This window comes from Cibotium barometz, chromosome 8, assembly GCF_041138505.1.
Source record: "Cibotium barometz isolate CiBa-2024 chromosome 8, ASM4113850v1, whole genome shotgun sequence".
Lineage (NCBI taxonomy): Eukaryota > Viridiplantae > Streptophyta > Polypodiopsida > Cyatheales > Cibotiaceae > Cibotium > Cibotium barometz.
Genome location: NC_141053.1, coordinates 46,395,296 through 46,409,977, shown reverse-complemented (window position 1 = coordinate 46,409,977; position 14,682 = coordinate 46,395,296). Strand labels below are relative to the sequence as shown.

General features: G+C 46.4%; 1 protein-coding gene across 1 annotated transcript in view; it reads right to left on the bottom strand.

The window, feature by feature from the left end:
* Window positions 1-641: 641 nt before the first annotated feature.
* Window positions 642-14,682, bottom strand: part of LOC147636339 (calmodulin-interacting protein 111-like) — a 32,355-nt gene continuing 18,314 nt past the window's right edge. Inside the window, exons 5-8 of the mRNA XM_086802109.1 lie at window positions 11,487-11,691; window positions 11,195-11,402; window positions 9,541-9,944; window positions 642-1,097 (exon numbers count right to left, since the gene is read on the bottom strand). Coding sequence (XP_086658235.1) covers window positions 657-1,097; window positions 9,541-9,944; window positions 11,195-11,402; window positions 11,487-11,691 — 1,258 coding nt within the window. The 3' untranslated portion in view covers window positions 642-656. The remainder of the gene's footprint in view (window positions 1,098-9,540; window positions 9,945-11,194; window positions 11,403-11,486; window positions 11,692-14,682) is intronic.

The following is a 14,682-nucleotide window of genomic DNA, read 5'->3' as shown; positions in this document are numbered from 1 at the left end:
ATGGACATGTGGAGCATCTGTCCTCTATGGATGCAGAGGGCGAGTCATCATGTGTGATGGCGGAGATGACTGGTTTAGATGCCGATGATGCTTCGGTAGTGCAGTCATTTCTTGACATGCTAATGTCAGACGAGATGCTACAGTCAGAGCATGACGATGCTTCTGACATGGTTCCAGGACACGTGGATATGGTGAGGCTATGCGAGATAGCCTGAATAGCATCAGCGTTCGGGAGTCTCATGTATGAGATACTCATGTCGAGACCCGAGCTTGCATTTGCCGTGGGTGCATTTGCAGTGGGAGTTGTGAGCCGTGCGGTGGCTGACTCCACACCTGGAGCTCCTGACAGGACATGATTAGCAGCCTCACAGCCAGCAGGCACACTTAAAGAGACTAAACAGGGGTCTGCCAATCCACCTGTAAGGTCCATTAGCACAATTTTGATGGGACTTATTAACATGCTCCACGGCCACTAGAAGGCCTTCAGGGTAAATCCAGGGCCATGCAGGAATGGAGAGCAACAGATTTTGCACATGAAGCCCGAGACCCTTCTTGTCCGGAAGAGAGCAGGTAAAAGACACATCCAATGAGGGCATGCACTTATGAAAAACTTGGAAACCAAAAACAGAAAACCGAAATATTCGGGAACATTCTGATTAAAGTTGCATACCATCCATCTCAACTAGTAGTTGACTCATGACCCTGTCTCCGACTGAGACTCCATCATTACTCAAGTTGCGTGATACAGCAAGACCATCAAGCTCATCGAAGAAAACCACAGAGGGAGCAGCTACTCTGGCTCTCTGAAACAATGAATGCACTGCCTTCTCCGACTCTCCCACCCACTTGCTGAACAATTCAGGTCCCTTGACTGCTATGAAGTTCAGCCCTGCTTCTGTTGCTACAGCTCTGGCCATAAGGGTTTTGCTGCATCCGGGTGGACCATATAACAGCACACCTCTAGGGGGCTGGGTCCCGATGCGAGAGAATGCATCCATGTGCTTCTGTGGCCACTCAACGGCTTCTTGTAACTGCTGCTTGATTTCCTCTTGGCCACCAATATCAGACCAGTGCACTTTAGGCACTTCAAGCATGACCTGTTTGCAACATTGGATCAAATTCCCTCCTTACACAACAATTCAGCCCACCACCCCGAAAAAAAGAACACATGAATATCATTAGACCAACGAACGAACTTTAAGCACTTCAGGCATTACCTTTCCAACAAAGAATCGTATATCCTTTTTGAAACAGTTAATTAGACGCAACCCCCCGCCTTCCAAAGGGGGAAAAGCACCCCCCCCCCCCCCCCCCAACTCTCTTCCCGACCGCAAAATAGAACACATGAATATCATTACACCAAAGAAATTTAGGCACTTCAAGCATTTCCTTTCCAACAAAGAATCAAATCTCCTTTACAGTTACTCCACCTCCACAACACAACAACACCCAACACCCCCACACACCCCCCCCCCTCCCCCCCCCCCTTTTCTTTTCTCCCTCCTCCTGTTGAGTGACTTCAATGCACGGACAGTCAGGATGCAAATGCATATGTATGCTTTCCATGCAGAATCTGTCATGCTATCAAAGATAGACCCTAGAGACACGGCTTTACAATGATCATCTCAGGATGCAGGATGTATTACAACATATGGCACACACTTTCTAGACATGGGAGCCAGCATGAGCTACTAATCTATAACACAATGTCCCATTGTCCCACTTCAGATAGCCTTACCTGCTTTCCATATGGAGGGGGATCCAGTACTGTGGATTACTTGATGGGGCCTCCTGCTCTTATGTGACACATCCAGGACTCCACCATTCCACCACCACCTATTGGGGCTGATCACACATACCTAGATTTCACCGTCTCTTGTCCACCTTTGAAACCCACCCCGAACCCCCCCATATCCACCTTTAGCCGCATTCATTTCCATCACGACCCAGACTCTGTCCATGTCGCTGCATTCCTGACCTTGATCTCACACTACCCATCTCAACCCTCACATCACAACTTTCTTCCATCGCCCATGATGCAGCCCAAGCCAGTTTCCCCTACACTGCCTACTCTACTGCCAAGCCCCTAGTGGACTCAGCCACAAAATGGGTGGTATGATGAGAAATACAGGAACACACGACTTCACCTCTTACAGGAGGGAGGATCTCTGTGCAAGAAATGCAGATATCTTTTTGCAGGCTTGCTCAATGGAAGATGCATCTTAGTACAACTCCATCTCGTGTCTTAGCCAAGCGCGAGATGAAGTTGTACCTACTCTTTTTGTGTGTGGACAACTCGGATGCCTAGCACATTCTCGAGGAAAAAAAACACACACGCCTATCACAGATCCCCTCAAATGGGAATCTTATGCCCGACATCTTTATGATGTGCCAAATCAACCTACACTGCATATCTCATACATTCCACATCCCACTTCAGCCATCCTCTTAAACACTACTATTGAAAGTAGCATAATGGTCAGGCAAAGGACTATAAAGATCTTCAAACAGAACACTTTGCACATGAAGATAACACCCTAGCTCCCATTCTTGCCGAACTCTTTAATAGGGCCTTGTGTGAAGGCTTTCCCCCTTCTTGGATCACCAACACCCTTGTCCCTATCCAAAAAGGAGGAGACCCCACTGACCCAAACTACAGGACCAACATGACAGGCCACACAGTGGCGAAGATCTAGGGAGCAGTATTAGAAGCTGAGATAAATTTTGGCAGAGAGACTCAGATAAAGAGCCCCAGACCAGGCAGCCTTCAAGAGAAATTAATCTACTCTAGATCATATCTTTACTCTTCGGGCCATTATAAAGGAGGTGAGGAAGCAACATGTATATTGCTGTTTTGTGGATTTCAAAAGGGCTATGGACTCAGTCCCTTGATCTCGACTTATGGATCATTTACAGGAGCTCCAAATTCCATCAGACATGAAATGGGGGGTGATGGCCTTATGTGAGGCTATGATTGGAAGGGCATGGGCAACTGAAGGCCTTTCAAGGGCCATCAGTAGCATTATTGGGATCAAACAGGGCTGCCCGCTCTCTCCTAAACTATTTGGGCTGTATATAGATGAGATTTCAGCATTTGTGGTGGACAGGTTTAAGGGGATAGGTTCAGAGTTCGCTCATGCAGTTGCGCACATTTCTCTATATGCAGATGACATTGACATTGTCCTGATCTTTGATTCCACAAAGGGTTCACAAAGACATCTCGATGCATTGCGGAGGTTTTGTGATGAGAGAGACTTCACGGTTAATCCCAGCAAAACCAAGATCATGATCTTTTAACACTTCCTCTCGGAAGGGAGCTAGTATGCCTTTTCTATACAGAGGAGCCCATGTGGAGATTGTCTCCTCTTATGTATATCTTGGACTGACCTTCACAGGCCTGATCTTTCCAGGAAACCAAATGCGAGGCCCACTTGGCTAGAGGCTATGCATCCTTAGCCCACTTGGAGAAAGAGCGTTTTCAGGCCGACTTGCCCCCCACCCGAGTGTAGGCTTTTTGACACCTTGGTGCGCCCTGAAGCCATGTGGGACCTCTTTCCGGGAAACCAATTTAGGAGAAAAGGAGTGGAGGAGGATAGAGAATAGCTGCAAGCTATGATGCTCTCACTATGATCAGGAGTAAGCAGTCCATGCCACATGAGATTGTTCAAGCAGAGTTTGGAGCAGCTCTCCTCATCATCGATGCTCTAATCCACACTATCACCTACATCTACCATCTACACACACTTGACAGAGACTCTCTTTCACAGCTGGCTCTTTTTGAGTCCTAGATGCAGTTGGATCGAGATGAGCAGAGTAGATCTTGGAACTCTCAGGTTCCCCGAATCCCCAGTGGTTTGTCCAAGACGGTCTTCAGATGGACCGTCACCCCACCTAGCATAGCCTTGACTACTCATTCCTCCCTCTGCCCAAGCAAGAGATCAATCGTCTTATTCGGCTGGATCTGACACGGCTTCATACGGGCAGGACATGGGTATCTCCCCCAGCGCTTTCTACGAGCCCTAGATATCTCCATAGGCACACGTCACATGCGATGCAGATTCCTATTCGCCAGCTAAGCGTATCATCTCACCGTCTACGGATTGAGTCTGGCAGAACAGAGCGCATCCCACAAGAGGCACTGATATGCAGGTATGTACAACTGGGGAGGTGCAAACAGAGGAGCCCACCCTACTATGAGATCCATGGGAGATTCCATTGTCTTTTCCGAGATGACCACGGAGGCTGTCACCCAGGCTCAACAAGAGCAGCAAGATCGTGCAAGTCACCACTCACATAGACAAGCACACGATCCTCTAGCCCTGTGCACCTGGGGTTTTACCAGAGAGGAAGAGTGAACCCTTCTGAGAGCCTGACACCCTATGTTTGCTACCCGCCTGTTCCAGAAGCTGCCCAGCACACATGTTGTACGCCGTGTTTACACTGCTCTACAGCCTGTATCTACTGTCCTTGTTGCTGGTGTCTTCATTGGTGCCCCCTTGTGCCTCGTGGCTATGAAGATGATCATGTTTGCTGCTGCTGATGCCCAGAGTTGTTGAAAAACAGGGAGTGTTGTCCGTGGGTGCATCCTTGCCCTGTGTGAGACTAGGCTATTGGGCCCTTACTATGCGATCCACACAAGTCTTGGTGTGAAGCTGGAAGCACCCCTTGTTTAGTGGCTTGGGCCACATCCCACTGCTGTACGCCGTGTTTACACTGCTCTACAGCCTGTATCTACTGTCCTTGTTGCTGGTGTCTTCATTGGTGCTCCCGTGTGCCTCGTGGCTATGAAGATGATCATGTTTGCTGCTGCTGATGCCCAGAGTTATTGAAAAACAGGGAGTGTTGTCTCCATGGGTGCATCCTTGCCCTGTGTGAGACTAGGCTATTGGGCCCTTACTATGCGATCCACACAAATCTTGGTGTGAAGCTGGAAGCACCCCTTGCTTACTGGCTTGGGCAGAGGACTCCGTTCCCTTGCTCAGTGGTTGGGGTCTGGAGTAACTGTTTTCTTGGATTTTATATTGTATTTGGAAATTTGGTGCTAGGCACCCTCTACCTTGTACCCAAATTCTCTATTGGATTAAAATAGTCCTAAGGGGGGGGGGAAGGGGGGGGGGGGGAGGGGGGGGAGGGGGGGGCGTGGGGGGTAGAGCCCTAGCATGGAGTACTATGTTTGTTTTGTGTTGTGTGAATTGGTTAAGTGTTGTTTGGCGTTAATAGTTATTTAACCATGAGATTAGAACTCTAAATCCACCACATTACACTACCAGCACTAAACATGTGTGACAATACAAGTAGCCATGTCACCACCTAAGGTGCCAGTATATACATATGGGAAGTGAATCAAATATGCCTCTATGAGCATTAAGGGGAGCTAGGCGTGATGGTGTCCCCACCGCCTCATCCAATTAGGATGTCATCCTCGAGCGGAGAGCAGTGAAAAGTATGTCTTGGATTTGAAGCTGGTGGGTGGACGTTCAAGATTCTTGGGGACAAGGGAAGTTGGCTATCAAAAGTGATTGTGCTCTCTCTCTAGTAACTCTGTGGGAAACCTTGAGGTTTTAACGTGTCATCCCTATGTCTTTGTGAGGCTTGCGCCCCGGGGGCGGGGGCAGGGGCATTGGCGGGCCGCCATAAGCTTACTTGAGTGGCAGTGCTTCCAGGCACATTTAGGATGAAGGGTTGGCTTTTTGACACCATCTTCACACCAGCCTTGATGTATGGAGCAGCCTTCTGGGGCCAGAGTTACCCGATGAGGATTGGCAATGAGTTGAGAGGCCCTAGGTCATGATGTTCTCCCACATGATCCGCAACAAACCATCAGTCCCACACCACATTTTCCAGGCAGAGTTTGCTGCAGCCCCGATGGTAGTGGATGCACTCTTCCAGACAGTCACATACCTCCATCGCATCTTATCACCACCAAGAGCCGAGACCAGAGTTAGCGGGTTACCTCCTAGATCTCTATCACAAACTTCTTCACACTACATTTTCTTTTTGCGAAATGGATTTTCCCCGTGTCACACTGGCATGTGTTGTGGGAAGCATGGTGAAGCGTGGACCACTAAAAGTGACACCAAGGTAGACATAGGATGAGACAATCTCCAAAGGATCCCTTCTATATGTGAAGCTCAATCTGGATGTGAAGGGGCAGGAGGTATTGAAGACCATTACCTTGGTTTTACCAAGGTTAACGAAGAGGTCCCGCTAAGTGCAGAAGTCCTGTAAGGAATCCAACTGAAGTCTACAGTTGATTATGGACTTTTCTATGAGGCTGGTATAGAGATACAGTTGCATGGGTACACAAATGCTGATTGGGCTAGTAGTATTGCAGACAGGAGATCTACCAGTGGTTTTATGTTCTCATTTGGGAGTGCTGCTGTGAGTTGGAGCAGTAAGAAGCAGCCAACAGTTGCCTTGTCGAGTACAAAGGGAGAATACAAGGGTGCTGCTAGGCAGCTTATGAGGTAGCTTGGTTTCTCTAAAGCCCCTGGGCTGAATCTCAAAGGAGGACGATGTCATCTGCATAAAGTAGTAGGGGGATCAATATGACTACCAGGGCGGGACCAACCCCACCTAATCCGTCAATGAGGCTTGAGATCTCATCGATGTAGAGGCCAAAAAGAGTGGGTGATAGAGGGCAGCCCTGTTTCACCCCAATAGTGTAGGAAATCTCTTGTGATTTACCTCCTGGGACTTTCACTCGACCGGTGACGGACTCATAGAGGGCAATGATGCTCCAAACCATGTCAAATGGGACTCGTATCTCTTGTAGATGGTGTAGGAGGTGGGCTCAGGGAGGGCAGCCCTGTTTCACCCCAATACTGAAAGAAATCTCTTGCGATGTATCTTCTGGGGCTCTCACTCATCCGGTGACAGAGTCATAGAGGGTGATGATGCTCCAAACCATGTCAAATGGGACTCGTCTTGGGGTCCAATATCAAAAGCTTTGCGAAAATCCACAAAGCAGCAATAAATCCTCTAATGTCGTGCTCTATCCTCCTCAATGATGGGGCAGGGAAGGTGAAGATGTGGTCAAGGGTAGAGTAGCTACTCCGAAAGCCTATCTGTCTTGAGGCTCTGCAACCCTGTCTCTGCAAATGAATTGAGCTTTGCCTCTAGCACCGATCCATAAAGTTTTCCCAATGTGTGGGCCACTCATGATCATCCTGTAATTATTAGGATCAAGTGGATCTTTGGCCGCTTTGAGGATGGAGTGATGGTGTTAGCACACCAAGAGGGTAGAAATACTTCACAAAGGGCTCTATTGAACATGTAGGCCAGTAGGGGAGCCAAGGTATCATTGGCATGTGAGATGTACCCGGCAGTGAGTCCCTTGTGATCCTGGGCTCGCCCATTACATAGTCTACGTTTGGCCTCAAGGACCATGCCCTTTGTGAAGAAGGTGGAGGTAGTGAGGCGGGGATCTGGTGGTGGGGGTTGGAGAAGTCATTAGAAGGTGTGCCAAAGCCAGAGATCCCATCAGGTAGTCCACGGTGTGGGTACCTCCTGAGTGAGGGAAGGAGGTGAGGGCGTCACAGGAGGGCCATCGGGACCTGTTAGATAACAAGTCCATGTTCAACTCCCACCTCTAAGAAATGTCTCCCATACATTGTGACCTCATGGTCCTGTGATGAAGACACGATTGCTACATTGAAGATGGGGTGTATTAGTCACACTAGCAAAGCCCCTACGCTCTAGTCACACTAGAGTGAGGTAGTACCAATCATACTAGTTATGAAGCATTACCAGTCACACTAGCTAAAAATAGGCAACGGCTAGTCATACTAGAATTTATAGTGTTCCAAAAAAGATCTTTTGGAATCAATGATGCACTTACATCACATCTAATCATGCACAGTCAGCAACAATTAAAAAGCCTCAAAGTAGTTGTCCAAAATCTGTGGATACTCTCTCAGAGTCTACTCTATGCATCCATGGCTGGATAGTTGTCGAACTTAACCAAGTATCTCAGTTGTAGGCGGCCAAAAGGTTTCCAAGCGGCCTCTTTTCTTTGTGGAAGACAACCTACTCTCGCTACAAAATTTCATCCACCTCTGGTGGATCCTTGACGGGCTCCCACATACATGCATAAGAGGCTAACATGAGAGGCATTGTGGATCTTCCAATGATCCGGTAATGCTAGACTGTATGCTACTTCATTGATCTTGTTGATCACTTTGAATAGGCCATAGTATCTTTTGGAAAGCCATTCTTGGAGAACACCAAGATGTCATCAAAGAAGGTTCATGTGAACTTGCTATGTTCCCAGAATATTCTGTCCATCAAACTATTGAATGTGGCAAGCGCATTCCTAAGCCGAAATGGCATTATTAAATACTCAGAGTCCAAATGATGTGCGGAAGTAGTCTTATGCACATCTTGGGGTGCCACCCGCACCTGGTGATAACCACTCTTCAAGTCAATCTTGCTAAAGTATGACGCACCAAGCAACTTATCCTTGGTATAGGGAACCAATTCTTGATGGTCATCTTGTTTAGGGCCTTATAGTCAACGCACGCACATGCGGAAAGACCCATTTCTCTTCTCTGCACAAGAAGCACAAGCAAAAGACTGAGGAACTAGGCCTCACAAATCCCTTCTCAAGAAGCTCATTCACTTGTGTCATAATTTTCTCACGTTGACTCGCACTAGCCCGATAGGCTGGTTGGTGGTGTTGAACTATCATGGATCAAGTCAATAGTACGATCTTTTGACCTTGCCCACGGCATACTAGCAAGCAATGTCTCAGCAAAACAATCACCAAACTCATTAAGAAAATTCAGCCTACTAGCATCAAGAGAATCTAATGCACATTATCATGTTCAACAACATCACGTGCACAAATCAAGTACAAGGAAACACCCTTCCTCGTGACTTTATTAATTCAAATGTGGGATACAAGAGGACTATTATTCCCAACAGTGCCTGCATTTATTGCGTGCTCTTTATGCCTATGAGTATACACCTTCTTGCTTTGGTAATCCTTTCTCCGATTCAAGTGTACATGCCAAGGCATCCCCAATAGTACGCCACACCCATGTAAAGGGGCAATCAAGAAATCCTCATGATCCACATAGCGCTAAATATGCATACAAAACTTTCCATTAACGGGTGTAACCTTCACGTCCTTGGGCAGCCATCTGGATTGAGGTTGTCCCTAGAGCAATCATCAAAAAGGAAGAGGGCAGGCTGATCTTTTAGCTGTCCCCATGCCTTGCATACCTTCCTATCATGTGGTGCATGGGCTGTCTTGCCATGTACATTCGGCACATAGCCCACAACAAATGGATCCAAACAGAGGGAAATTCAACATTCTGCATTTGCTATGTAAAAACAGTCAGAAACAAATCCTCCAACTTAAACATTTTAAACATAAAACAATTCTTTTGAAACAACACTCGCCATGATGACTGAGTTGCCTTCCATCTTAATCTTGTTCTCATCCAAAAAAAAAAAAAACAAGAGCTCATGATAATAATGTAGCATGTAGGATCTTAGCAATAGAGCTTTAAATAGCAAGCATGGTAAGCTCTATACCTCCCGCATCGCACTAGGTCGTACTCTAGTCTTGGCTTCCTGAAAATCGTTCATAGTTATCCTCAAAGACTTGTCAAAATGCCCCAAACCACTGGTTGTAGATGTCAAATTCAAGCACCCAAAATGAAAAGTGACATCAGAAAGTTTGCTTGAAACTGGACCCCCATTCACACACCCATAAGTTGGTTCTTGAAATCTGGTGCGAACTTCTGTTTTGATGTTTTTGTGTACATAATGCCGTAAGGCTATCATCGCTGCTTCATTGCAAAGTGAAGAGAGGTCAGCACCTACAAATCCATGTGTTGCAGCTGCTAAAGTATCAATATCTGCCTTTGTCAATGCATGACTCATCCTTGATAAAAGGGAGAGCAAAATTTCACATCTTCCAGATGGAGATGGAACACCTACATATCACAAGAGACCAAATCAACTGCAAAAACATTAAAGGTAAAGTGAAATGATTGCATGAGTATAGCCTAATAAACTGTTTCCAAGAAAAGATCCAATTTGAGTAAACCGAGAATACGTTCAATACCTCTCACTGCACGAATTCTTTTTTTGACTATGGTCCTTGAAAAGAAAAGGCCATTTGGTCCTTCAAAACAAAGGCTGCTTGTGTGCCATCCACACCTTTCGGTGGTCACACCTTTTGTTTCTTTGGTAGGATTCCTTGACCATTGAGGGAAGTTTTACAGACCATTTTGGTGTAAACACAACAGCATCAAGAACTTAAAAAGACACTTCACATGGACATCCTTGTAATGCATTTCTAAATGTGTACAAATATCTATTTTCAAGTGTTTTTTAAAGTGGATTGTACCTCAATCGAACTTACTTTTCAAAATTTAAAAGTTCCGTACAAGTACCTTCGTTTCGTACCTTCGTTTTGTACCTAACAACTATGACCCAAACACTTCTGATATTAGAACAAAGCACCCATAGATTCCAATCACAATTTGGATCAAGGCCCACCTACAAGGAGCTTGTCTTAAGATAACTCGAAGACTCAAAGCATCCTCTAGACCCAAGTTTCATGAAACCATCCTACTACAAAGTAGATCAAAGAAAGCCCATAGTTGCCATAGATCAGAAAGAGCCCAAAAGATACACCAATCACCAACCTGGACACCAAAACCAATCATGCATATATTTCCCGAAAACCTCAAGGATTGTGATTCTTGGCCACATTCGTGGGCCTTGGATTTGAGAGAGAGTGAGCTCCTGTCTTAGCCAAGCCACACCTGGCCACAGCTCACCAGTGCTTCATGGTCCTTTTCGAGCATCCACCATGAATGTTCATTTCATTTTTCGTGTTACAAAAGCTTCGAGGAAATGCTCTAGCATTCCTTATTACAGACTGTATACACAATGAACACTGCCTATTTCCACCTTGTTGACCATTTTGGCCATATGTACTTAAACATACACAACACAGCAATGGAAAAGCATTCAGTGAATTCCATGTAGAAGGAAAGGATAAGTAGTTATAATTCATGTGTGTCATCATACAGCATCCATTGTCCTCCTAGAGCATGAAGTGTGTGTGTGTGTGTGTGTGTGTTTTCAAGAAGTTCTTCAAAAAAAAATGTAAATCATTCTAGAGCATCCATTGATCCTCCTAGAGCATAAGGTCCTAACCTAACTCAAAACATACCAATATCGATTTCACGATCAAATCTCCCTGGTCTGCGTAAAGCCGGGTCAATGGCTTCCACTCGATTTGTTGCTGCAATGACCAGCACACGTTGTAGGTTCTGACCTCCATCCATAAGGGTCAAGAGAGTGGCAACCATACGCCGCCCCAAGTCTTCTGACCCCTCTGTACGTTGAGGAGCAATAGCATCCAGCTCATCTATAAACACCTTTTGAAAGATCATAGTATCAATCTCCATACATAGAAAAGAGAAAGTGGACATTAAAAAAAAATAGTGGAGAAAAGGGAATACCACAGAAGGAGCTGCTTTTTGAGCTGCTACAAAGACTGCTTGAAGAGCTGCCTCACTCTCTCCATAGTATTCGCTTATGATTTCAGGTCCATTTATAGGGAAAATTTTCACACCAGCTTCAATGGCAGAGGCAAGAGCAAGAGACGTCTTCCCAGTGCCCGGCGGACCATGGAGGAGTACACCATGAGGGGGCTGCAAGCCGAAACTAGCAATACCCCACCAAAAAAAAAAAAAAAACCCATCCTTAGAATGTTGTTTACAAATATCAACCTCATTTGAACAGTAAAACGTAATTTAAACATGCAATGAATAGATAGAGAGAAAAGACAGAGATGAACTGTATTTTCAGTATATTTCTACAGTACAAAAAGATGTATATGACTGTACAACTGCTATGGGCTTTGGCCTTCCAAAAGAGGACTGAATTATGACTTACTAGACTATCTATTGACTAACTGTCCCAAAGTGGGGAGCAGATGAATATGACTAACTATGGGCCTAGCGCTCCTTATGCACAGGTCGGCCAGATTTCTACTTGTCAGCCAGTAACACTTCTGTCCACAACTGCTAACCTGAGATCTAATCCCTGATTTAGGCAACAATCTTAGGGTAGGATTAGGGGACTAGCAGGCTCAGGCAGGGAAGACACATCAAGTCCACAAGTATCAGACATTAGGAAGCTGGCTGACAGCAGGTGCTGAGATACAGGCATCATCAGGGCTGGCCGACCAGCATATTCAGATTTATTAACATTTTAATACTCATGTCCACGGCTGTGCACATGATATTCCCTCCTGCTATACTTGATGATGGGTTGGAAACCTATCATCCTTCCTCCCTCGACTACTGACCATGTACTTTGACTGACTTCTGACACTTTGTCTGAAAACCTGTCATTCCTCTGATTCCACTCCAAGTCTGGTTAGAGAATTGTGCATTTGTTCCACTTTGTCCCCATATTTTGGGCTGTACAGGACTTGGAGATTGGGTAGAAGGCAGCCATCATCGTTGGACACCCACCTTGCATTCTATTTGCAGCCTCTTCTTCTTCTTTTTTTCCACCCACCCTCCCTTCACAAGACCTTGTGAACCCTTGAGATGGTAGATTTGCTTGAGATAGCTGAGAAGCACGTGAAGATCCCGACAGTCCCCGCGTTCCCAATGGACCGCCAGTTGGATGGGAACAACTACGGCATATCGAAGGTAATGATGGAATCAGTTTTGGAGTCCTATAACTTGGCTGATTTCATTGTTGTTGGGGTTCCACAGCCGGACTTGGAAGACGGGGAGTTACCCTCTATTCGGAAGGAACGGGAGGCACAGGCACAGTTATGGGATCGTGTTAATGCCCGAGTCCGTTCTTTCATCTTCCTCAATTGCACACCACAGGTGGATCAAACACATAAAGCATATGATGCTGGCCAAAGGGATTTGGCAGCATTTGGCTTCTCTACAACAACGTATCACCCATGAAGAGAATCTCCCTAGAAGTTCAGATGCAGGTGATGAATCCTACAAAGTGGTCGATGATGCGGGAGCACATCAACAAGCTGCAAGCTCTTCAGTAGAAAGTTCTCCAGGCAGGGAAAGAGATATCAACATAGGATATGGCCATAACGTTGCTGTCACATTTGCCCTCTCAGTACTCAGCCTTTTACTCCTCTTAGTTCACCAGTGGCAAGCTCAGCACCATCACATGGGAGGAGCTTGTGCCCATGGTCTTGGACCAGGAAGAGCGATTCACGAACCCTCCACAGGGCGGAGGTTCTGAGGCCTTGACTGGCAAACAATCGAAAGGCCGTAACAACAACAACAAGGGCAAAGGGAAGTCTTCTGAGAAGAAGCCCGATTCAGACCGAGAGAAACTAAAGGCCAAGAGGACCTGTAATGATTGTGACGAGAAAGGCCACTGTTGGAGGAAGTGTCCCAAGGAAGAGTGTTGATTCTTCAGCTTCAGCTGCAAAGACTCCAGCCTTTGTGCACTTTGGAGATGTTGGACACCGATGCTTCATCTTCTTCAAGCGAGAAGGCAGTTGGCTTCACCGCAAAGGATACTCGGGAATGGATTCTTGATAGTGGTGCTTCCAAACACATGACTCCTTCCCATGATTTCTTTCAGTATCTGAAACGGTAGTCAGGTCGCATTTTTATTGGCGACAATTCCACCATACCGATACACAGTCAGAGCCGGATGGAGATCAAGCATTCCTCTGGTGTTGTTTACATCCCCGCACTTGGTTTTCATCTGTTGTCAGTGCATGAGGTGTGCAAGACTAGCTTCCGGGTCGAGTCTACGGAGCATTCTGTTGATCTACAGGACCGCGAAACTGGCCAGGTTGTTTGGGAGGCCGGCGTGGAGAATGGTATATACAAACTCTCCGCACTCTCCTCTTTGACAGGTTCTCAGATTGGTGATTTGTGGCACTTTCCGTTTGGCCACTTGAATGTGGATGCGCTGCGGTGAGCCTTCCGAGACTAGATGGTGGTTGGCTTGTCTGATGTTGGCAGCAGGCAAGGACGTTGTAATTCTTGCATTCGTGGTAAGCAACACACGAAATCTTTTTCGAAGCAGGCTTCTAGGCGGGCTTGGAAACCTTTGGAGTTGGCACTGACTTGTGTGGACCTATGCAGACAGCATCCTTGGGAGGTCTTTGTACTTTATGTTGCTTGTTGATGATTGTAGCAGATTCACATGGGTTTATTTTCTCTCACAGAAGGACCAAGCTTTTGCTCGGTTCAAGGAGTGGCATGTGATGGTGGAGAAAGAGTCTGGCTTGCAGATAGACTCTTAGGGCTGACAAAGGAGGAGAATTTTCTTCCAATGCATTCATGCGGTTTTTGCGGAACATGGCATCAAGCGGGAGCTGGCCAATATACGTTCGTCGTCAAAGAATGGAGTAATTCAGCGTAAGAACAGGACTGTGGTGGAGATAGCGAGGATGATGCTGGAGCATCGTAATCTTCTTCATCCACTTTGGAGAAAGGCTGTGGCTACGGCTGTCCATATCCTCAACCGTTCTCCGACGACTTCAGTACCAAACATAACTCCCTTTGAGGCGTATTTTGGCAGGAAACCTGATGTCTCCCATTTCCGTGTGTTTGGGAGCGGCATATATTCACATTCCAAAGAAGCAGACGAAGAAGCTCAACTCAAAGTTCCAAAAGTGGTTTTTGATGAGCATGTTCCGGTTTCCAC